This window comes from Nansenia antarctica (assembly GCF_963989245.1).
Source record: "Nansenia antarctica genome assembly, chromosome: 2".
Classification (NCBI taxonomy): domain Eukaryota; kingdom Metazoa; phylum Chordata; class Actinopteri; order Argentiniformes; family Microstomatidae; genus Nansenia; species Nansenia antarctica.
In genome coordinates, this window is record NC_137675.1 from 57,852,102 (window position 1) to 57,875,152 (window position 23,051).

Consider the following 23,051-nt stretch of genomic DNA (forward strand, 5'->3'; position numbering starts at 1 on the left):
TTGTCCTGTTTGTGCCAACTAAAAGCAACCCTTAATACACTAATTGGTCAAAGTGTATTTAGCATTAAGATAACAATGTTAAGTGTTAAGCTAACAATATCTGCATTACCAATACAAATGCAATGGTTAGATGGCGAAAACTACTCTCATCATGAACATTTTTATTCTGTATAAAAATAAATACAATTGATTATAGACAAACACACAATGACTATCTTTTCCAACAAACATTAAAAGAGAAGTTACAGACTCACAAAATGGTCAGGGTTGACCCACATACAGCCATTTGTTTGTAGCCTCCCCAAAATACAAAACAAACTGGGTCATATGATACAGTATCTCCTTAAACATGTCTCTCTCACTGTCTGCCAATATTTTTCTAGTTACACAAATCCAAACAATGCTGGACAGCAGTCACAAAAACGGTCTGCTACCATTGGAGTATATGAGGAGTCCAATATATATATATATATATATATATATATATATATATATATATATATATATAGAGAGAGAGAGAGAATAAAAAGTGATCTGATCTTTCTTTTTTTATGACTTTTTACAAATGGAAGCCAATGCTTTAACGGTCTTTGGTGTGTAGATAACTAGTTCCATTCGATGACATCGCTGATTCCATTTGAAGAAATCACTGATTCCACCCGATGACCTCATAGAAGAGAGCCTTGAGCAGACGGGACTCGTAGGTGACTGTGTTCTTGCCAATGTGCATGCGATCCTCCTCCAAGGGCTGCTCTATGATGGCTGGTTCATCTTTACCATACACTGGAGAGAGAAGAGAGAGAGATGGAGAGAGGGAGGTAGAGAGATGGAGTGAGGTTGAGCAAGAAAGAGATGGATGGAGAAAGAGGTAAAGGGAGAGAGAGAGTCAGGTACAGTAATGGATGAGAGGAGAGGGGAATGAAAGAAAAACATTTACAGTAATCCCTTGGAGGAGGAGAGAGCTGGAAATCAATTAGCTGCCTGAGGTCTCAACAGTGACAGTCCCAAATTAATTTCTTCAAAGCAAAAGCAATAACACTCCAACCTCCACTGTCCCTTAGCAATGCCACAGGGATCAGAAATCCCTTCTCTAATGTAAGAATACCATCAGGACTGTATCCTAACAGCCACACCCTTCCCTCGGCTGGGCAGTACGTTTACAGTGCTGTGTGTGTGTGTGTGTGTGTGTGTGTGTGTGTGTGTGTTCGTTTCCCCCCCTGGTGTTGTAAGGCCTTACTTTCACAGTGCTCCAGGAACTGAATACTGTCCTGCACCACCGAGTCTCTCAGCATGATCATGTGCTTGGCCATGTTTTCCAACAGCGATAAAAAACAGCGCTTGGCGTAGAACCACGTGTCTGTACCCAGCTACACAGAACGGAACACAGAAAAAGAAGAGAATGGTGTAAAGAGAAGTCATGTACACCTTGCTCCCATTAGAGCTCCTCCCATACACACTCATGTGTATACACACATACTGTACATACACACACACACACACACACACACACACACGCTCATCAGTGGCCCAGTGACAACCCCACAGGGACATTACATCCAGTCAATAATCCCACATGTCTAACAATATAGAAACATGTCTTGTCATGATGTTAGTCCCCTTGACTCTGAGCACACGCCATCACATCCACTATACCAAAGCTTATGTGATCTTGAGTAGTGTACATACATAATATTGTTGGTAGGACTTGTCAAGGACTTCTGTAATTCTAGTCAGTCTGTGTAGGTCTTAGAGTATGTTGCTTTTTGATTTCTGTGGGGAGATTTCTTTTGGGGTGATGGGGCGATTATTTGTGACAGATGTAGCCCTTGTTTCAAGTGTTGTGTTGCGTAGGCTTTGACTACAGGGAGGGGTTCAGTGGGAGAATAACAACTTTGAAGTGGAATGACACCCCTGCAGAGCGTCTGTGTGTGTGTTCAGCTGGGCTAAGTGGACACAGGTGCAGCACTCTTGGTTATGTTTTGGTTGGACAAAAAACAAAAGTCAGAGACGGAGAACAGAAGAACATCAAACCAAGCCCTTCACACATCAAAATAAATACACCCCTGCGGTGATACAGTTGTCAGAGGTGACTTGGCAATGGGGAAGCGACAGAAACATCAGAAACAAACAACCTAACGAAAAAACTGAATGTCAGACCTTCTTGTTGTACGGCTCCAGACTCTTGATCACACGGGTGATGCCAAAGTCATAATTCCCTTTGGCGCAGTACAGGGTTCTGAAAGATAAGATATGGACTAACTCTAACAATTCAAAAAATGGTTGGTTGTCAAACATTTTGGGGGGGCAGCGCAAAACAGCAAAATCCCCAAATTGTCAGTATTACTCAAGTGACTTGTAGTGGCATTTAATCAGAAGCCTCTGAAGTTATCATCCATTTAGACAGCGTGTTATAGGTGATGCAAGGGTTGTAAATTCTGCAGCTTTCCAAATCTGGTTTCAATACAGCACAGAGATAAGTAGTTGAAATAATGTGGTATCTTTGGTGTTTTTTATGCTGTTAAACTGCCATTCTTCAAGTCAAATGTGATTCTTGTTTATGAATGCTAATGTAGGCCTTAATACAGTGAGGAGTGCATTAGTCAGTATCATTTACCCGATCACCAGGTTGACAATGCACAGGTGAAAGACCTTCTTGTCAGGGTCGTCGTAGGAGATCTGCTCCTCCTCTTTCTCTATCTTCCTCATCAGCTCTTCTGCCTGAGGAGGTGAGGGTAAGGGAATAGACATGGTACTAGTCATATTATGTGCTCTGTCGATTAAGCACACACTCATACATAGATGTGCATTAACAAAGCAAGCTCAAAACACACGCGCACGCACACGCACACACGCACACGCACGCACACACACACACACACACACACACACACACACACACACACACACACACACACCTCCTCTTACCTCTTCATTCTGGCTGGTCATAATGTAGGACACACAGAGGTTAGCCAGTACCACAGCACTGACGTTCAGGATCTAGGGGAGGACAAACACAAACACACACACACACACACACACACACAAACACACACACACACACAAACAGTTGATAAGCTATCTGACAGTGTTGAAATGGAAACAGGATGATGAAAAGAAACCATATAATTAAAAGAAAACCATCAACGTCTGGAATAGCAATGAAAAGAAACTAAAGCGGCTGCCCATTGTTCGCTGCTCCCAAATGTGAACTTTACGACTCCACATTCGGGAGCACACACAGTGTGCACGTAGCTATTTTACTTTCATTTCATTGAGAGAAAAAAAAAAGAAAAAAAAAGAGGGGATCGACGCCACTCCAAAACCACCACACGAAAAAAGAATCCCATGCCAGGATGAGACACTGTATTTAGAAAGCACTGCATTGTGAGAGCACCAGTGAGGACAGGGCGACCGGGCTGTTTTACCGAGGGCTTGCGTTTGCAGGGACACTCCTGAATATTACACTGCTCCAGCTAGCGAGCAGAAGAACGGAAAAAGAGACAGATTTTATTCTTTATAATGTACCGTCTGTCACTAGTGCAGACTGGTAAAATACAAAACAAGTACATTTCAACGGCAGTGTATTTGAAACCTGTTCATCTCCTATTTACAATTTGTAAATCAGGTTGGGTCTCTCTTCACCCTGACTATGGATGATTAAGCTTAAAGACAATCAGTCATTTCAACCATCCATCCCTCCACCCACACACCCACCTACTCCTCCATCTATCCATATACATGAACCCATTCCACCCATCCACCAACACACCCATCCTAACATTTTTGTAGTGCTCCTTGCCAATGGCCTCATTACACTTGTTCTCATGCATCCATCCACCATATCACCCACGCATCCATCCATCTATCCATCCATCCACCCATCCATCCATCTATCCCCGACTCACGTCATAGTGCTTCTTGACGATGGTCTTGTAGAAGCTGATGGCTTCCTTGCACTCCTTCTGTATTCATGCACTCACTCACCCATCCATCCCTCCATCCATGCAGTAACCCATCCATCCATCCCTCCCTCCATCCATCCATGCAGTAACCCATCCATCCCTCCATCCATCCATCCATGCAGTAACCCATCCATCCATCCATGCAGTAACCCATCCATCCCTCCATCCATCCATCCATGCAGTAACCCATCCATCCCTCCATCCATCCATTCATTAGGTAACCCATCCATCCATCCATCGTTCACTCACATTGTCAAAGTGCTTCTTGACGATGGGCTCATAGAAGCCGATGGCCTCCTTGTATTTGTTCTCCTGCATGAAGAGCACGTGGGCCACGTTGAGCTTCCAGGTGTCATGCTCGTTGCAGAACTCCGCTGACTTGCGGAAGATCTTCTCCACCATGTTGTAGTTCTCCCTGTTCCAGTAGATCTTCGCCTGAGCCATCAGCACTGGGATGTACCTGCAGGATAAGACACCAATCAGGGGAGAGAAAGGAAGCCACCAATCAGACGGGAAAGTGGAAAAAAGGTGACCAATCAGACAAGAGAGTGGGGAAGACAAGTCACCCATCAGAAGGTAAGGCAACCGACCATCAAGCAGAATCAGAAAGGAGAGTGAACAGCAGTGACTAATTAGGAGAGCGATGGCAAGAGCCACCAATCAGCTGAAAGTGTATGTCAGACTAGAGAAGTTGCATCAGAGTGTACACTCACACTTAAGCCCAGTTTATGCTTCTGCGTCGAATTTACGCGCGTCTACGCCGTAGCATACGCAAGGGCTCTCCTAATTTATACTTCTGCATCGCGTTGATCCGCTCCGTTGGAACGGTGTACTCATAGTGGCATAATCTAGATTTTTCTTGTTGTAAAGAAAATGTCCATAATGCATTGAAATGACATTAAACTAAGATAATACGATGGTTATCATATAAAATCAAATCTTTATTCATAAGTAATTACAGAAAAGGTAAATGACATTTCTGTCATGGCTTCCGCATTCCTACGAGAGAGTCGGAATGTGACGCAACTAAGCGGACCAATCATAGTTCTTATAGATAACTTTACATTAAATATGTCTATCATAAATATAATTTAAACCCAACGAACAGCCATGGGGCTCCCTGTAACTAATCATTTATTTCCAAATAAACAGGATTGTACATCTCGTAAATGTGAATCGCGCTCCTTATAGGAAGGCTTCCATGACGCTTCCATAGGGCGCTCCGTTGGAACGGTGTACTCAAAGCGGCATAATAGCGTTTTTTTTTGTTATGCTTGTTGTAAATAAAAGTTCTATGATGCATTGAAATTACATTAAACTAAGATAATACGATGGTTATCATAATTTTTCAAATCTTTATTAATAAGTAATTACAGAAAAAGTAAATTACATTTCTGTCATGGCTTCCGCATTTTGGGCGACGAGAGAGTCGTAATCATGTCGTAATCATGTGCTACCAAGCGGACCAATCACAGTGCTTACGGTTGCGTAGGCATTGCCGCGTAGTTACATTTTTGGAGAGGTGCGCGTCAATCTACGCCGTAGCCTACGCCGTCGATTTTACGCAGAAGCATAAACTGGGCTTCACACTACAATCTATATTTGAGTATTGTTGCTGGCTATGTGCATCCCTTCATGGCTAAAATTACCCATCTTCTAATGGCTTCCAACCTGATAATGCACCATGTCACAAAGCAAAAGTCGTCTCAAACTGGTTTCATAAATATGACAATGAGTTCAGTGTTCTTCAGTGGCCTGAATCCAACAGAACACCTTTGGGATGTGGTAGAACGGGAGATTCACAGCTTGAAAGTGAACCTGAAATATCTGCAGGAACTGCGTGATGCAATCATGTCATCATGGACCAGAAGGAATGTTTCTAACATCTTGTGCAATCAATGCCACGGACAATTGAGGCTGTTTTGAGAGCAAAGGGAGGCCCTACCCAGTATTAGTATAGTGTTCCTAATAATGTGCTCAGTGAGTGTATAAGTTTAGTGTATTCCATCAACTAAGACACCAATAGGTTTCCTCTAACTTTTGTATAGATTAACACTATCAGGGAAGGATTAGTGGTATCTTGGTAACTAAAGCCCAGTTCACATCTAAGATTCGCAACGCAACGGGTCAGTTTTAGAATGTTGCAGAGAAAAACTCGGCAGACATTCCAAAGAATCTGGACGTTCTGCTGAAACGTGACAAGTCAAATCACTGGCGACACCTTGCACGTGCCGTCGCAGGGCCGTAAGCAGGGTAATTCGGATTATGCGTTGCGAATCCTAGATGTGAACTGGGCTTTATGTTGTGTAATAAGGTGACTCCTGAAAGGGCTACAACTGAACTCACTTCTCCAACATGGCATCATACTCCTGCAAGGCCTTCTTCAAGGAATCGTCATCACGGGCTTGTCGGGCCTCCTGCACCTTGGAGTGAACACAGATCAGATGGTCAGCGACATCTATAGAGATATGCACTTGTCCATCTCCTGCACGTTACCTGAACGTGACTATGTTGTTGACTCCGTGTCTATGACTGTTGAGTCTTAGGTTTTGTGTGGATGCCAGGAGGGGTAGTGTATTGCTATAGTAACAGGAATATACAACAAAGCTCCAGTGGAAACAGAAGAGATCGCGCTGTGAGAGACTTATAATAGACTCAAGCGTATGATCGGCTAGCCAGCCTTACATCTTAATAAGGGAGGCAAGGAGCATGGGAGAATGGGAGGATGGGAGAATGTAACCTGTTTGGCCAACTTGCGTAACTGGTTGGTCAGCTTGGCGTTCATCTCGTCGTACTTCCGGAAGGCCTGCGTTGGTCGAACACGAAAGAAACACAAGAGACGTCAGACTACAAATATTGATGTATCAGTTGGAGGGTTGCAAAATTCCCATATGGAAACGATAAGAACGTTTCCCAATCAGTTGTAACACAATGTTGTTGTTTCATTCCAATAACAATAATAATAATAATAATAATAATAATAATAACTTTTATTTGTATAGCACTTTTCCTGCAAACGTTGGGATGCCTATTAATAATATAATAATTAATAATAATACAAGGGACGTAGAGGAAGAAAAAAGCTGGGTAACACCTAAACCACCACTATACAGAACATTTTGAGAGTAAACTATAATTTTAATGGCGATTCCCTTAAAAAATCTTAAAAAAAAGTCTGCTGTGAAGGGCGTTCACATGTGTTTACCCTCCACTACATCCCTGAATAAGACCACTGAAGGCTGTAAAGGTTGTGTCATTATTATGGGATGTATCACCTCCTCGGGAGCAGTCTGGCAGGTCAGCATGGCGTCCAGAAACTCATACAGATACTGGGAAGGACAAACCAGATATGGGTGTTCATATTAATATAGGTCATTATTTAGCTCAAGACCGTATAGCTTGACACCAGAGCAATCTACAAGAATGGTGAGGTTGGAGTGAACTACTGTATTTCTTCATGTTGTCAAGTCAGTTTGAATACAAAAAACAAGGCAAGTCGGGTGAAAGTAGAAATGTGTAGCTTCTCACCGGGGTGAGGAACTTGTATGTGAGATGTGCATTCTCCGCCAGCACGTCAGCAGCCAGGTCAAAGTACTGAAAGAGAGAGAAAGAGTGTGAGAAAATGAGAGAGAATAGGAGAGAATGAAAGAGAGAGACAGAGAGAGAAAGAGAAAGAGAGAGAGAGAGAGAGAGAGAGAAAGAGTGTGAGAAAATGAGAGAGAACAGGAGAGAAAGAAAGAGAGAGAGAGAAAGAGAGAGAGCAAGAGAGAGAGAGTGAGCGAGTGAGTGAATGAGAGAATAGAGAGAGAAAACCCAGCAGGGACATTAATTCCATTTTAATTAAACTTGCACAAGCCTGCTGAACATGTGTTTTAATCAAAGAACAGACGACATGGGGTGCTTCAGATCAAAGTGAATAAAAAAATAGGTATCTCACAGCATGGGATCATTCAACATCAACACACACACACACACACACACACACACACAAACACGGTAGAATAAGTGTGCAGTGGAGGGGCAGACCAAATATGGGTGGTAATAGTATTCATCCTGTTCCAATGAACTTTAGGTGTACTTCATTTACAGAACGCAGGAGACACATTTGAGTTGGGGGAGGAGTCAAACACGTCTGCAGCACCACTGGAAAAACCATTGCAGCCACTTTAAAACAGGTTTTCAGTGTGATCTCCGGTGCGGGGTAACGTACCTCATATTTGCAGTAGAGCAGCAGCAGGTTGCCAAAGGTGACGGGGGGGAAGGGGATCTGCTGCAGCAGGAAGGCCAGCTTCTGAAAGCCCTCTGAGGGCTTCTTATCCATGTTCATCAGAGCCTGGTTATGGAGAGTCACTGGGTCCAGCTCCTACATACAGGGAACACACACACACACACACACACACACACACACACACACACAGTTGTCTCCAGGATGGTAGAACACTCAGCCAGATCACAGCTGTGCTGTGAGTAGCGTGTATGGACACTAGAGGGCAGCAGTGAGTCGACAACGGTCATTAGAACTTAGCACTCATGAGTAGAAGCCAAACTGAAATGTTTGCATAAGACATGTTACAGCAGCCTAATGTCATTCCAACCTACAGGTGTGGTTAGTGATGCCTAGTGCTCACATTCTCTCTCTCTCTCTCTCTCTCTCTCTCTCTCACACGCACATCTTTCAGTCCACTGAATAACACTGAGGTTAATAAGAGCATTACTCCTTTCTCCACCTCTACATTTTATACACACACACACACACACACACACACACACACACACACACACACACACACACAAGATATGTAAGAGCCAAGGTCAGTGTGCAGTACCTCCTCTGATCTGGGGGGCATGTCCGTCAGAGCCTCCTGGGCTGCATCATCTGGAGAGATTCAGACAGCAGAGCTCAGGGTCAGAACTGATGCTTCAGAGTACGACCGTACGATAGAGTACTTCATACAGAAAACATTGGCACTTTACTTTATGGAACAGGAATCCCCATGTCAATTTGCTCGAGCCTGCCTGGAGTGCAGTGGGATGGGTGGGGTTTGTGTCACTTTTGTGACTCACCAATTGTTTCCATTGCGCCAGGCAAGCTCAATGAACCACAGTTAATGGATTCTAAAGTTTAGAAAATGTCAAATACTTATTTGAATCCAGCCAGGTCAGACTTACAGTTCTTGAGCTGGTATTCGATGGCAGCCTTGAGGTTGAAGGCCTCAATTAAGGCCGTTTCGTGCAGCACCAGAGTGTTGCCCACGCTCGTCACGTCAATGCCCTCCGTCGTCATGCCAACGCTCAGCTCTGGGGAGGGGGGACAGGCATGCAACACGGTCATGGAAATAAAAAGGTGGATGGGAGCGACTCAGAAAAGTAACGTGTAGGGTCTCATGACACAAGTTAATTTTGTACAAACACAAAGGGTAAGACTTTCGTTGAACCACCTGTGCATAATCATTTATAATGCAACACATTCATAGCGTATTTTAAGACTTACTATGAGCATTTGCTACCTGCTGGAGACTCTTTAAAATGTAAAAGCATATAAAGCCAAGGCTCATGGCTGGTGGATAATTGAAAGTATTACCGTTTCACGAACCGGTCAACTACTGCCTCTCACTGAGCAGCTCTTACCTGGGTGTTCTCTGATGCCTCGCTCTATGATCTCTCTAGTGTATTTGAGCGCTGGAGCGTACTGCTTCAGACTGTAGCAGCACAGGCCGATGTTGTACGACAGATCTGGGACCAAGAATGGAGAGCGTGTTTTGTTTTGGTTAGAATATACAATAGACACCCAAGTCAAAGGTTCCAAACCAACACACAGAATGATCAAATCAAATCAAAATAACTACACTACATGGTTATATAGTAACAACATATTATAGGTTGTGTGTGTGTGTGTGTGTGTGTGTGTGTGTGTTTTCATGGTTTAAATAACCAGGGTTGAGAATAGGAAGTGAGGTCACCTGGTTGATAGCCCAGCACCTGCATGGCAGACATGAACTTCTGGCAGGCCTCCTCATACTCTCCCTCCTTATAGAGCAGACAGCCCATGTCCACATCATAGTCTGGGTCCTCCTGAGGCAGCTGCTCTACCAACGTCTGAGAGAGGGGAGGGAGCGTTTAGTCTGTCATGTTCTCTTTACCTCAGACCTGGGTTCAAATAGGATTTGGAATCCTTTCAAATATGGGAGTCATAAGCAGCACAAATGGCCAGTATTAACCTTTGCTCCAGAGTACTCCTCTTCCCCGTATTTGATAGCCGCTTGCAGTTTAATCATCTGTGTGAGAGAGGAAAAGGTCCAAAATATTATAAAGAGAATATGGGGTCGAGGGGTCAGAGAACTGCTGATGGATCAGCATCTTTATTCACATTTCTATCTAAAGAAAAGGTCCCTCCCAGTAAAAGAACACTATATTGGGGAAATACTGTAATGGTGCAAATGATCAGTGCAGATAGCAAAATGTTTGTATTTCTTTGCGACAACAAATCTGTATTTCATTATATAATGTTTAACTAATGTTATTGTTATGTAAGGGAGGACATGACTGGCGGTTTAACAATGCCTTTCAAGTTAGTTTTCAGCTTATTTTTAATACAGAAAACACATTGCTGAGATGTTCCCTTTGTATATTAAATATTAGCTTCAATAAGCAACCCACTGTATCAAGGTAACATTGGTGTGGAAGTTCTGGTTGTTTGTCTCTAGGCTTATACCTTACATATCTTGTGTGATGGTTTAGGGTTGTCAGGTTTAGGGTTGTCAGTCTTAAAAGTTGTATCAACAACACCCTTGAGTGACTATTGAGGTAGTTGTAATCTTTGGACTACATTTTGTATCGATGCTACCTTGGTATGATTGATGGGGTTCTTAGTGTCAATGTTACCTTGCTGTGGCTGTTAGGGTTGTCCAGGAGGAAGGTGGCCTTCATGGCCTCTGGGTAAGCACAGGCCCCATACAGAGACTGGGCGTAGTACAGTTTGTATTCCTCCACTTCTGGGTGTAGCTGAGTAAGCTGCTCGTAGCACTCAGCCGCGTTGGTGAAGTCTTGCATGTGGTAGTAGCAGTAGCCCAGCAGAGATAGAGCTGCCCTAGACTGGAAGAAAAACCAACAGCCAAGTTTTTACGGAAACACTAGTGAACCTTGAATGTCTTAATATCTTCTGTTGATGCAGTTTGATGTATGCATCTTGGATGGACTGTAAAGTGCCAGAAAAACAGTAGAGTTGATTAGGATGGCATCTGTGAACCCTCTGCAGTCTGGAGTGGACACACAATGTTTTGAATGAAACTGTTACCCAAATATTTAAATGTATTATGTGAGTGCATTGAATGGTAAGGAGGTCCACAAATGCAGGACAACAGGACTTTCAATTCCGTCTCTTTACTTAGGCCTACACAGTAACTCTGAGCAGCAACAAACGTACCTTCATTTGTTTCTGGTGTTCATTACTTAGGATGTGGATGGCTTCGGCATACCGCCCATCTTTGATCTTTAGGAGGATAGGGAAGAGCACTATTAAGTTTGCAAGGCAGTTCAAGTCACTGTCAAAGACATGTTCAGTATCTAAAAATAATATACTGAAATAAACCCGTTGCTTATAATAAATACGACGTAGGCCTATTTAGTTTACTGTCTGAGAGTACACAACTGTACCATCCATTTCATATAGGCTACAAGTTATTTTTACATGCGCGTTGAGATACATTTGTCCATTGTTTACGTTGTTAGTGACCCTACTTTCAGAAAACGGTCTTTTGGCTACAAGGCGATGGATAGCTGAAAAGCAAGGAGGGTTACTTTACTAGCTAACACATGTCTGTAGCTGCCTGCATCACCTTCACAACTAGCTAGCTAACGTTAGCATGATTAACAACAATTACTCCTGAAATGCAAGCGACTCACCATTTTGTAGACCGTGGCTGTGTATTCACCATCTTTAATCGTTGTCAGTGTCATTATATTTAAGATAGATAGCTTGTCAGCTAGCTAAATATCATTGGTAATAATGTTTGAAATAACGGCGCTTATTCACCAAAAACAAAAGTCATGGAGCGTGTTTCTGTTACTTAGCAACCGTCCCGGAAAAGGAAACTCCCCAAATGAAGGAGAACCAAGGAGAGGCTTTTACTGAACCAACTTCCGGTTTACTTCCGCCTTCTTTCAATTCTCATGTTACTTAATGCTACTGCGACATTTATTCCCTTAAAATGTCCAAATTACAGTCGTTACATGCGTTTCTTAACGAGCGATTATCAGCAGCAGCCGTCGAAATATTCGTGGTAATTGAAACAACTATTATAGAGTACGAGGAAGAAATCTTCCGATCACAGAAAGAGAACGAACGACTACGAAAGCAACTGGATTTGCTCTACAACCCCGAATTAAAACTACATAGAGCAGGTTTGTACCAGTCAGCGACAAGTAACAATATAGTATTGGGGTATTTTTTGGCTACTTGGCTTTGCCTTTATATACCACATTACATTAGGCTAATACATGTTTATCATGCCAATGCATTGCTATATTCATCAGCTATGTGACCTGACAGTTATTTGATCACGTTCACATACTGTATCAACATATTTTGGACCCCAAAACACACAAAAAACAACTAAAAACGGATTTGGAAAATGATGTTTATTTTTACTATCCAAAACACAAACATGCTCCATCAAGCATTTCAATGGTTTCAAATGTTAGCACAGGTTGCATAATGCATGTGAACATATAAAGGTCACATTGAGGTAAATCAAGCAATATACAATTATTTACCACAAAAAGCAGAGCTACACCTAGGTGTTTTTTTCTTTTTAGTTATGCCACTCTTCAAAACTGTTGATGTACACAATTAGACAGAGAGCTACATAACAGGCCTTGCATTCCCAGTGTGTGAGGGGTTCCCCAAGTGCAATATAACATATACAAACTAAAATTTAGATAAAATCAACCTATAGAAAAAGCAGGTATGTAGGTGTTTATTTTAATCAAATGTTTTTATTTTTACTTTTAATCACCACTAGCTAGCTATCTTGCCAAAGTAGCCTCATGTATACATAGCTGTCCAAAAACAACCTCATGCAACTCATGACTTTCAAGTTGCAATAGGCCTAGGTTCTCTGATCAGTATCTGGACTGTTGATCAGAGAACCTAGGCCTATTGCAACTTGAAAGTCATGAGTTGGATGAGGTTGTTTTTGGACAGCTGTGTGAGTAAGGTTTAACATAAGATAGATAACTATCTATTTCTTAAACAATGCACATCTCCCTTTTCTTCTCTTCAGATCCCCAGCCACTCACTTCCCCAGTTACTAAAGAGGAGGTTTCTCTTGACAAGCAGCACTATGAGCTGGAGTGGAGCCCCAGTCTGGGAGAGGAGGACCCAGAGCCACAGATTACACAGATTACGCAGATTAAAGAGGAACAGGAGAAGCTCTGGATTCATCAGGAGGAAGAGCAACCTCTAGGGCTTGAGGCTGATACCATGGAGTTAATATCTCCTCTCTGTGTGAAGGGTGATGGTGATCAGGAGGATCCACTTCAGCCATCACATCTTTACCTTTACCAGACCCAAGCTTTGGAGAACAGTGGGAGTAACCTTCTTCCCAGCAACACAACTGAAGAGATCCAAACATATCCTGATGGAGAGGACTCGGAGCCTACCAGTGACTCTCAGCCTGTCTCTGCAGTAAATCTAGACTGTTTTGTAGCACAGAATGAGAACCAAGGACAGATGGTATATAAGTGCTCGTTCTGTAGAACATGCTATCTGTCCGAAACTGCACTCCAGCACCACGTGCTAATTCACACTGGTGAGAAACAGTATTGTTGCCATTATTGTGGCAAGTGCTTCAGACAGAATAGTTCATTGCAAATTCACATAAGGACTCACACAAGTGCGAGACTATACAAGTGCCCTTCTTGTGTGAAAACCTTTACTACTGCAAGCCAGCGAAATTTCCACAAGCAAAGTCACCCTGGAGAGAAACTTCATCATTGCAACACTTGCGGCAAAGGCTTTGACGCTGTGAGATACCTAAAAGTCCACGAGAGAATACACACAGGTGAGAAACTGTGTCAGTACAAGCACTTTACCTGCAAATGATTTATGTCTGTTAGAGAATACACACTAGAGAGAAACTGCGTTTATTCAACACCTGAGGCAGAATTCTTTTTTTTACCACTATGCTGATGACAGTCTGCTTGGATGTCTGATCACCACCACAAGCTCAACCTTGACAAGCCAGAGTTATCTTCCTGCCTAACCAACAGACCTTCCCAGGGAGGAAGAGTAGCTCTGTCTTGTCAAGGTTGAGCTTGAGGTGGTGAGCAGACACCCATGTAGATACATCTGCAAGATAGACATGCTGTACTTTGATTTAGAATATCATTAAATATAAACAAAACAAATGCTATACTGTTATTGTAGGACTTGAGTCTGAGCCTAGAGCACCAAATGGTCCCCGTCGTCAGGCAAGACGGTATGAGTTGTCTGTAAGTCCAGTTTCTTTTTTCTATACGTTAACACTTTCATACATTACAATTTCATACATTAATGATAGCCACGTTATGTCCTGTGAGTGATTTGTATTAGCCTACATCATCTTCGATGGCTGTTATTGTGCCGATGTTGATCCTCCTCTGTTTTCCGTAGAGGGCAGTAAAGGACCTGTACACTCGTGGTGGTGAGATGGATCAATATAAGCCTCAAGAAAAGTGAGTTGTAATTCAAATGTACTTGTTTGAGAACATCTAAATGTCTTATGCGGGTTCTTTGTTCTGTCAAATGTTAGCCACATCAAACTAGATGTGAGTAGCTATCATGGAGGTATAACTTTCTTAAATGCACATATTTACATAAACTCAGTCACGTTGTCTATGGAAGAGAAAAGACAAGACATCTTGATTGAATTCAATCAAACCAGAGAAGAAAAACATCATCTTATGGCTTTTCAATGATTCTCATGTGTTCCAGGAGGAACAGTGTACACAATGCACGTGTGTGGAGGCTCTTAGTGGACCAACTCTGTGCCAGTTACAATGGGACGGATTGGAGTGTGAAAGACTTTGAAGGTGAGTTTTCTCATACTTGTTCCACCTCTTACAACTTTCTAATGTACTGTATATACGTATATATATATATATATATATATATATATATCTTATTATGTTTAAACTTTTGATACATTCACTTCTAGCCTTTTTTACACTGCATCATACAATTCTATCACAGTGGTAGTCTGTCTCACAGAGCTCAAAATAAATAATTGTTAAAGTTGGTTAATTGGTACTTATTTTAGAGAGCTGTGGCATTAGGGCTGGGTTCAAAAAATCGATTTCCCGATTCTGAATCGATCTTCATTAAAATGAGCGATTATCGATTCATAAATCCCGAGATCGATTTTTTTTTTTTTTTTTTTTTTTTGCTTGCAGCTTCAACCCGCAACGAGATCTCGTGGCCAGATCTCGCGCTACAAGAATTTATCATATCTCACGCAACGTGAGGTCTCAACACTAAAATCTAAAAACATGGCGATGGCAGGGACACTCAAGTCACCACCAGGCTTAAAGTCAGATGTCTGGGTGCATTTTGGATTTTAAAAATGTGACGATAGAGATGAGCTGGACAAAAGCAAAGTCATATGTAAATAAAAAGTACATTCATGTAACTGCTTTGGAGTCAATTCATTGATATGTTTAACAATGCTACATGTTATAGGGTTCCTTGAACCATTTATAGCATTAGTTCAGAGAATCTCTTTCATATTCAAGCAAAAAATGTATATTGTAACTAGATCGAATCGGAATCGAATCGAATCGAATCGAATCGTGAATCGAATCGAATCGGGCTGTGAATCGAGCTGTGAATCGGAATCGAATCGTTTTGGGAAATCAGTGGCGATACCCAGCCCTATGTGGCATACATCTTTATAGTGTAAATAAATATAAAATCAGATTTCTTGGGGATGCAGTAGCATGTAACACATATGCCTAAGCAATATTGGTAGTAGTGAGTAGTAGGCATTAAATGTCAAGGTTGTGTGATTGTTATAACCAGTTAACTTGCTTTACTTATACAACACATTGTTGTCTCTTCAGACGCAGCAAGAACTAGATACTGGACGGAGAGGGACAAGCACATATTGACACACACCCCAAGCAGAGCTGATGAGAGGGGAATGAGGAAGCGCAGGCGTCGACGTCAAAGACAGGTCCGTTTTTTAAACTTGAAACTCTTTGACCCGTCTTATTTCCTATTTCGGTGTCAACGTTTCTTTTACGTTTCTCTGTGACATACTGTTGTTCTTTGTGTGCACCTACGTTGAAATATGAAATTAATACAAGCTGCCAAATGGGGCTAACCAATAATAATTTTGGCTCTGTACGCTACCACAATGGATTTGAAATGATTTTTTTTTAGATGCAATTGAAGTGCATACTTTCAGCTTTAATTTAAGGGGTTGAACTAAAATATTGTATGAAACGTTTAGGAATTGCAACCATTACACAGTCCCCTATTTTCAGGGGCTCAAATGTAAATGAACAAATTATAATCATAAATAAAATGCTAATTTAATACTTTGTTGAGAATCCTTTGTGGGCAATGACTACCTGAAGTCTGGAACCCATGGACATCACCAAATGCTGGGTTTCCTCCTTTGTGATGTTTTGCCAGGCCTTTACTGCAGCTGTCTTCTGTTGTTGTTGTTTGTTCGTAGGTCTTTCTGCCTTTAGTTTTCGGGTTGAGATCAAGGGATTGACTCGAAATATTCCACTTCTTTGCCTTAAAAACTTTCTGGGTTGCTTTCGCAGTATGTTTTGGGTCATTGTCCATCTGTACTGTGAAGCACCGTCCAATCAACTTACTTTGCAGAATTTGGCTGAATCTGAGCAGACGGTATCCCTAAACACTTAAGAATTCATCCAGTTATCATCAATAAACACTAGTGACCCAGTGCCATTGGAAGCCATGCATGCCCACGCCATCACACTGCCTCCACTGTGTTTTACAGATGATGTGGTATGCTTCGGATCATGAGCCATTTCAAGCCTTCTCCATACTTTTTTCTTCCCATCATTTTGGTATAGGTTGATCTTAGTTTAATCTGTCCAAAGAATGCTGTTCCAGAACTGGGTTGGCTTTTTTAGATGTTTTTTGGCATTTTGGCAGGCCTTTCTATTCTTGAGGCTTATGAATGGTTTGCACCTTGTGGTGAACCCTCTGTATTTTCTCTCGTGAAGTCTTCTCTTTATGGTAGACTAGGATAATGATATGCCTACCTCCTGGAGACTGTTTCACTTGCATTGAGAGCTCCTTTGACCACATGTTGTGTGTTCACAGCAACAGCTTCCAAATACAAATGCCACACTTGGAATAAACTCAGTGACATTTTACCTGCTTGAATAATAAATAAATAACAATGGAATAGCCCACACATGTCCATGAAACAGCTTTTGAGTCCAATTACTTTTGGTCCCTTGAAAGAGAGGGGGCTACATATTAAAGAGCTGTAATTCCTAAACCCTTCCTCCAATTTGGATGTGAATACTCTCAAATTAAAGCTGACTCCTGCTGCACGTTAAGCCCATATTCATTATATAACTGTAACTTGAATATGCTTTGGTAAAAAAAAAAAATGTGTCAGAGTCCAAATATATATGGACCTAACTGTTTATGCCCTTACATTATACACAGGCTTTAATTCGTCGTTTCAAGGAACTGACACAAGAGGAAAAGGAAAGATGGAGAGGGGCCACGGAGGACATGATGTCCGACGTGGAGACTGATCCCGAGGACCCCCAGGGCTTAGTAGTCTTCTCGCCGTCCTGGCGGTCCCCTGAGTTTGAGAGTCTGATAAGGATAGCCGAGGAGCGTCGGCAGAAGAAAGGCCCGTTTGACAAAAGGCACCGCCGCCAGATGCTGACCAATAGCGTCCGACAGCCCCCTCAGCCGCCGTACCCGGGACATCTGATTCAGCTGTCCCCTCATCAGTAACGCTGACCATCACTCTCAAATCATGTGTTTAATAAAGATGAACATGTAATAGTACTTGAATGGTTCCATTCCTCATTCGTTTGGGATGTTAGGAGAGAATGTGAGATGTGCATGTACATGTTCCATTCCTACCAGGTTCTTAAAACTCACCCGGGACAATAGAGAAGGAGATAATTGTGAAAAACACACTAGGCTACTGCCCCATAAAAGTTTCTCTCTCTCTCTCATGCTCACACACACACACGTACACACACACGTACACGTACACACACACACACACACACACACACACACACACACACACACACACACACTGGGAGAAAAGCAGTGGACATATGGACTTTCCCACACCCAGAACACTGGACTTGATGTCTGGGGCTCTGCCTGCAAGCCAAACCATACTGACCACATGGCCCCGCCAAGCAGGGGGACTGTGTAAGGGTGAGACACACAGAGAGGGAGTGTATAATTTAGCTCTCAGTGCATGTGCATGCATGCTTTGTGTATTTAAAAAAGGGTGTGTATTTGGAATCTTTTATGCACGGTGAAATCTTGGAGTAGAGTTTAGAGGAGCAACAACTTTTTCTCTTCATTGACCAAGTAAGTAAATACTAATATAATCATGGGGGATAACTTCATATGTCATCATTTATTGAAATACTCAATGTTATCATTGAATTCAATCAACAACCCTTTGACATGTATCTACAGTATGTGTATATCATCATTTAGAGGAATTATCAAAGAGAACTTCCATAAAGGAAAAAAGGAAGAAGAAGGACATGTGATTATATTAACTTCTAGAATGTAGAATGTAACTTCTAGAACAATATGTAACACATTTGAGGTAACTAGAAAATGGAATAGATAAGGTGTGTGAAGTGTTAGTCTACATTAAGCAATGTTTCTGCAACAGCAACAGTTAAACATGTTACACATGTCTAAATAGTAAAAGAAAACTGTAAAACATGTTTTAAAAGAAATGTATAATGCTATGAAACAGATTTTGTAAATTTAAGAATTTGACTTATATCTATTCAGTTCTGTAGTACAAGATAATTCCGTGATGCTTGATTCCAGAGGGTTTTTACATACATATCTGGGATAATGGCCCCGACTATCATCTATTCACCAAAACTATAATCAACATTAACTAATTTCAAATTCAACACTAACGCTTAATGCACAAGAGGAATTTTGCAATTGATTAAATTGGGGCCTGTGAGAGATAAGATGTCAGTTCCTTTCAGTATCACCTGCGTTTTGCATAACATGATGATCTTCAGGGGGAAAATTGCAACAGCATGCACTGAGAGAGAGAGAGGGAGCAGCGTGGAGGAAGTAAAGCATAGAGTCATGAATAGAGGGGAGAGAAAGAGCGGATGGATGGGGAAGTGAAAACATTGGCATAAAGAGAGAGAGAGAGGAAGAAGGAAAATATAAAGGCGAGGCATGCAGAACAGATACAGAGAAAGAGAGAGAGAAAGAAACAAAGCGAGGGAGAGAGATGGGGATTAAGAGAATGAAGCTGAGGGCCATGGTAAAGCTGTTGTGTTGTCTCTGCGTGTCGGTGCACATCTTCCCCCTAAGAGAGTGTTTAATTTGGCTCTGTCAGATGTGATTACCCAGCGGTACAGTGACTGACTGACACTGAGACAGGGCCCGTCTTCATACCCTCTGTCTCAACGCTCCACCCCTTTCCCCTTCAGGTGTGCAAATCCATTCTTGTGGATTTAAAAGCTTAGGATTGATGTAATCATGAGCCCCTTACACTAATCTTACACTTTTAAATCCATGTAGCGTAAAGGAGTCAACAAGGAAAAGGGGGGATAATTGGGACCCAGGAGAGGCGATCACATGTCCTCTGTTCCACCCAATAACTTAAATGTGAGGGTGGCAAATCAAAATCGTTTTCTTCGTTGTTTGAACGTCTCTCTTTCCTATTTTTCATTTCAAGGGGATACTGTGCTCTATTCAAAATATGAATTGACGTGAATATCCGCTTACACCTACCCCATTGGCTGTTGTCGATTGACTCCCAAACAGTTGTGAGTGCATGATACTGCATGCTTGGCAAAGCTTTAGCCACATAATGAAATGGACATTTGTTTTGCAGTGTTGTAGATCAACATGAGCTGGCTTCACACTGGTGAACACTACACTCCTGAACCTACCCCCTAATGCAAAATCATACATTAAGGTATTAACCGTTTTTGACTGTATTTAGGCCCTTACTGGACAGGTGGAGGTGTGACCATGGTTCCCAAGCTAAGCGTGCTGCTGTTATTGGCCGTTGCTATGGTAGTGGTGCTGGGCCAGAGGCGACGCCCGGTGACCGCCAAGGCGACTGCCAAGGCGACGGACGAGTGGAACTACAAGGACGGCTGTGAGCTCTGTTTATTCACGGGGGTCAAAGTTCAAGGGTCAGAGAACATCATGATAATGCTAGAGGTGAAAGTGAACGATTATACAGTAAGAGCCAGCCATTCTGCTCCATAAGATGAGGATTGTTATCAAACAGGTTTCCCTGGTGTACCAGACCTCTTGATTGACTCTGATTGAGTCTGACACATACAAATTGACTGAAATTGATTTCCTATGCATAATCATGATTGATGAGTTTAGTCTTGCAACAGTGTAGCATTGTTAACTGCAGAGATACTAGCCAGGCTACTAGAAATAGACTGTGAGAAGCTGGAGCAGACTGTTTTGCCGGTAAGAGAGGTTGATTATTATTATTTTTGGTCTGATATGTAATGTTCCAGCGGAGAAGGTGAACATGCGTGGGGTGGCCAACATTACCGAGGTTCTGGACAACTGGAGGTTCGACATCCTCGCCCAGATGAGAGCCATGCTGCAGAACGACCACCAGCAATTACTGCCTGACTATGCCAGGTAAGAGAGAGAGAGAGAGAGAGAGAGAGAGAGAGAGAGAGAGAGAGAGAGGCATATAAAGAGAGAGACTCAACTCCAAACATGATCTGCTTTTAATATATGCTCAGGCGGAATATATATTTATCTTACGGTATTTTCTGTTCTTCGAGTAAAGCTGAAATGGACAGAACAGAACATTGTGTGGTCAGTCATGTAATAACAACACTTGGAACTGGAGACTGGACAAAGAGTTCCACAGAGAATTTCCTGCCTCTCTTGATGGTTTGGAGGGGTAATCGTATTTGTGTGCCAACAGTGCAATAACTACCTCTGGTCACGTTATATTTTAAGTTCTCACTCTCTCATACTCTCTCTTTTTCTCCTCCTCCCACTTCGTCTTCTGTGCCTCCCTGTCCTCTCCTCTCACTTTCAACTTTCCTCTTCTTTTTCCCCTTCTCTATCAATGTTTTTGTTTGTTTGGTCTACTCTCCCTCCCTCTCCTCTCACTCACTTTCTCGCTCAATTTCTCTCTACTCTCTCTTTTTCTGTCTATATCTTTCTCTCTCCTTTATCACCTCTCTCTCTTTCTTTCATTCTCTTAGGATTCATCCCCTGTCAGAAGCTCTGGATGACCTCTACAAGGAGTTCAATGCCCTCAAGGCTCACCTTGGTGACCTCACAGAGAAGTTTGGTGCTATAGAGACCTTCATTGATGAGGTCAAGATGGAGAGGGCTAACGCTGGCCCTGCCCCTCCCCCTCCCCCTCCCCCCGCCAACGGCCCTGTTAGGAGGAGATTGGTCAAAAAGAAGATCACTGCCTCCTAAACACTCCTACAACTATTTTGGTTTGGAAGAGGGAGAGAGAGAGAGAAAGAGAGAGAGAGAGGGAGAGGGAGAGAGAGAGGGAGAGGGAGAGGGAGAGAGGGAAAGGGAGAGAGGGAGAGGGAGAGAGGGAGAGGGAGAGAGAGAGAGGGAGAGAGAGAGAGAGAGAGGGAGAGAGAGAGAAAGAGCGAGAGCAGTGTGTTCACTTGTTTGATCCATGTTCCCTAAAGATCATGTTTACTATCTGTACGATATTAAGCTACAAATAAAGCTCTTTTGCATAACAGAAGTTTGTCAGTCTTTTCTGATTCGTGTACGAGTATATATCTGATTCACATGCATGCATGTGTTGTTATTGCTGGCAAGTCAAGCTGTCATAGAGCTCTTATTAGTGGGCCATACTGACAGCAACTGTGGTGTTTGTGAGACATGTGGGAGTAGAGAATGATAGGATATGAAACTTAATCATAGCTAGTTTATATGACATCACGTCCTTGAAGGACTTCATTTAAGAATGTTGTGCCATATGAGCCATTTCTTTGCTTTGAAATGGAGGATTAGAGCAGGCTGGTACTTTCAGCTGTCAGCCCTAATTTGGAGGATGACATCAGAACATAAGAAATCCCATATACAGTAATGCAGTAATGTCTTCACCAACACGTGATGTTAGAATTATAAGGTTCTATCTCCATTTTTGTCAAAATTGAGTTTTTTTACATAATCTGATCCATTAGGTGTTTATTAATGCCTGTGTGGTGTTATTTTTAAAAAACATTGAACATTGAACATTTTGAGTTAAAATACAAAGGTTCCATCTCACAAAACATAATGGAATGTAAAAACTTTGACGCTCAATATCTCTGAACTACCCTAAATGGAGATAGAACCTTAATAATTCTAAGCTCACGAACACTCAATCTTGAGATGGGTCAGCTGAAAAATGACAAATGAAAAAGGATTGAATGTAAACAAACAGATATGACTTATGTCGTAGACCATATCACCAAGGGCAAGCAGGGACAGTCATGATTGCTGTTGCGTCTGAAACCCTTCACCATTTTCAACCTCATATTCATTATATCCATCACAACACCAGTGTCTACTGTACAGCAATTTTCTACATTTGTAGTCAAAAAGATTAGATTAGTGTTACAAGCTCTTACCATTGACAATCAGATAACACCCTTGATTAAGTCAGAAGTTACAAGTCTTAGGGCCAGTTTCACAGACAAGGCTTAAACCTAATCCTGGACTAAAAAGCATCTTCAATGGAGATTTTACATTGAAAGTGTGATTTAGTCCAGGACTAGGCTTAAGCCTGAAACTGGCCCTTGGTGTTATCTTAGACTCTGACCTGAGTTTTAATTCCCACATTAGCAAGGTGACCAAGAGAGTCTTTT

The 23,051-nt window shown here is 42.1% G+C and overlaps 2 protein-coding genes across 2 annotated transcripts; one reads left to right on the forward strand and one right to left on the reverse strand.

Annotated features, from left to right (window-relative positions):
* Positions 1 to 588: 588 nt before the first annotated feature.
* Positions 589 to 11,918, reverse strand: ift70 (intraflagellar transport 70; the record flags this gene model as incomplete). Its single annotated transcript, XM_080523942.1, has 19 exons — positions 589 to 783; positions 1,238 to 1,367; positions 2,158 to 2,236; positions 2,615 to 2,718; positions 2,926 to 2,997; positions 4,212 to 4,422; positions 6,309 to 6,385; positions 6,703 to 6,768; positions 7,238 to 7,291; positions 7,491 to 7,556; positions 8,173 to 8,325; positions 8,789 to 8,838; positions 9,132 to 9,260; positions 9,591 to 9,695; positions 9,923 to 10,058; positions 10,181 to 10,237; positions 10,845 to 11,054; positions 11,386 to 11,451; positions 11,865 to 11,918. The coding sequence occupies 19 exons, from the start codon at positions 11,916 to 11,918 to the stop codon at positions 647 to 649; spliced, it is 1,956 nt and encodes a 651-aa protein (XP_080380068.1). The 3' UTR covers positions 589 to 646.
* A 2,065-nt stretch (positions 11,919 to 13,983) lies between these two features.
* Positions 13,984 to 17,955, forward strand: LOC308150316 (uncharacterized protein; the record flags this gene model as incomplete). Its single annotated transcript, XM_080523162.1, has 6 exons — positions 13,984 to 14,023; positions 14,389 to 14,453; positions 14,614 to 14,675; positions 14,935 to 15,032; positions 16,059 to 16,171; positions 17,656 to 17,955. The coding sequence occupies exons 3-6, from the start codon at positions 14,650 to 14,652 to the stop codon at positions 17,953 to 17,955; spliced, it is 537 nt and encodes a 178-aa protein (XP_080379288.1). The 5' UTR covers positions 13,984 to 14,023; positions 14,389 to 14,453; positions 14,614 to 14,649.
* Positions 17,956 to 23,051: the final 5,096 nt, after the last annotated feature.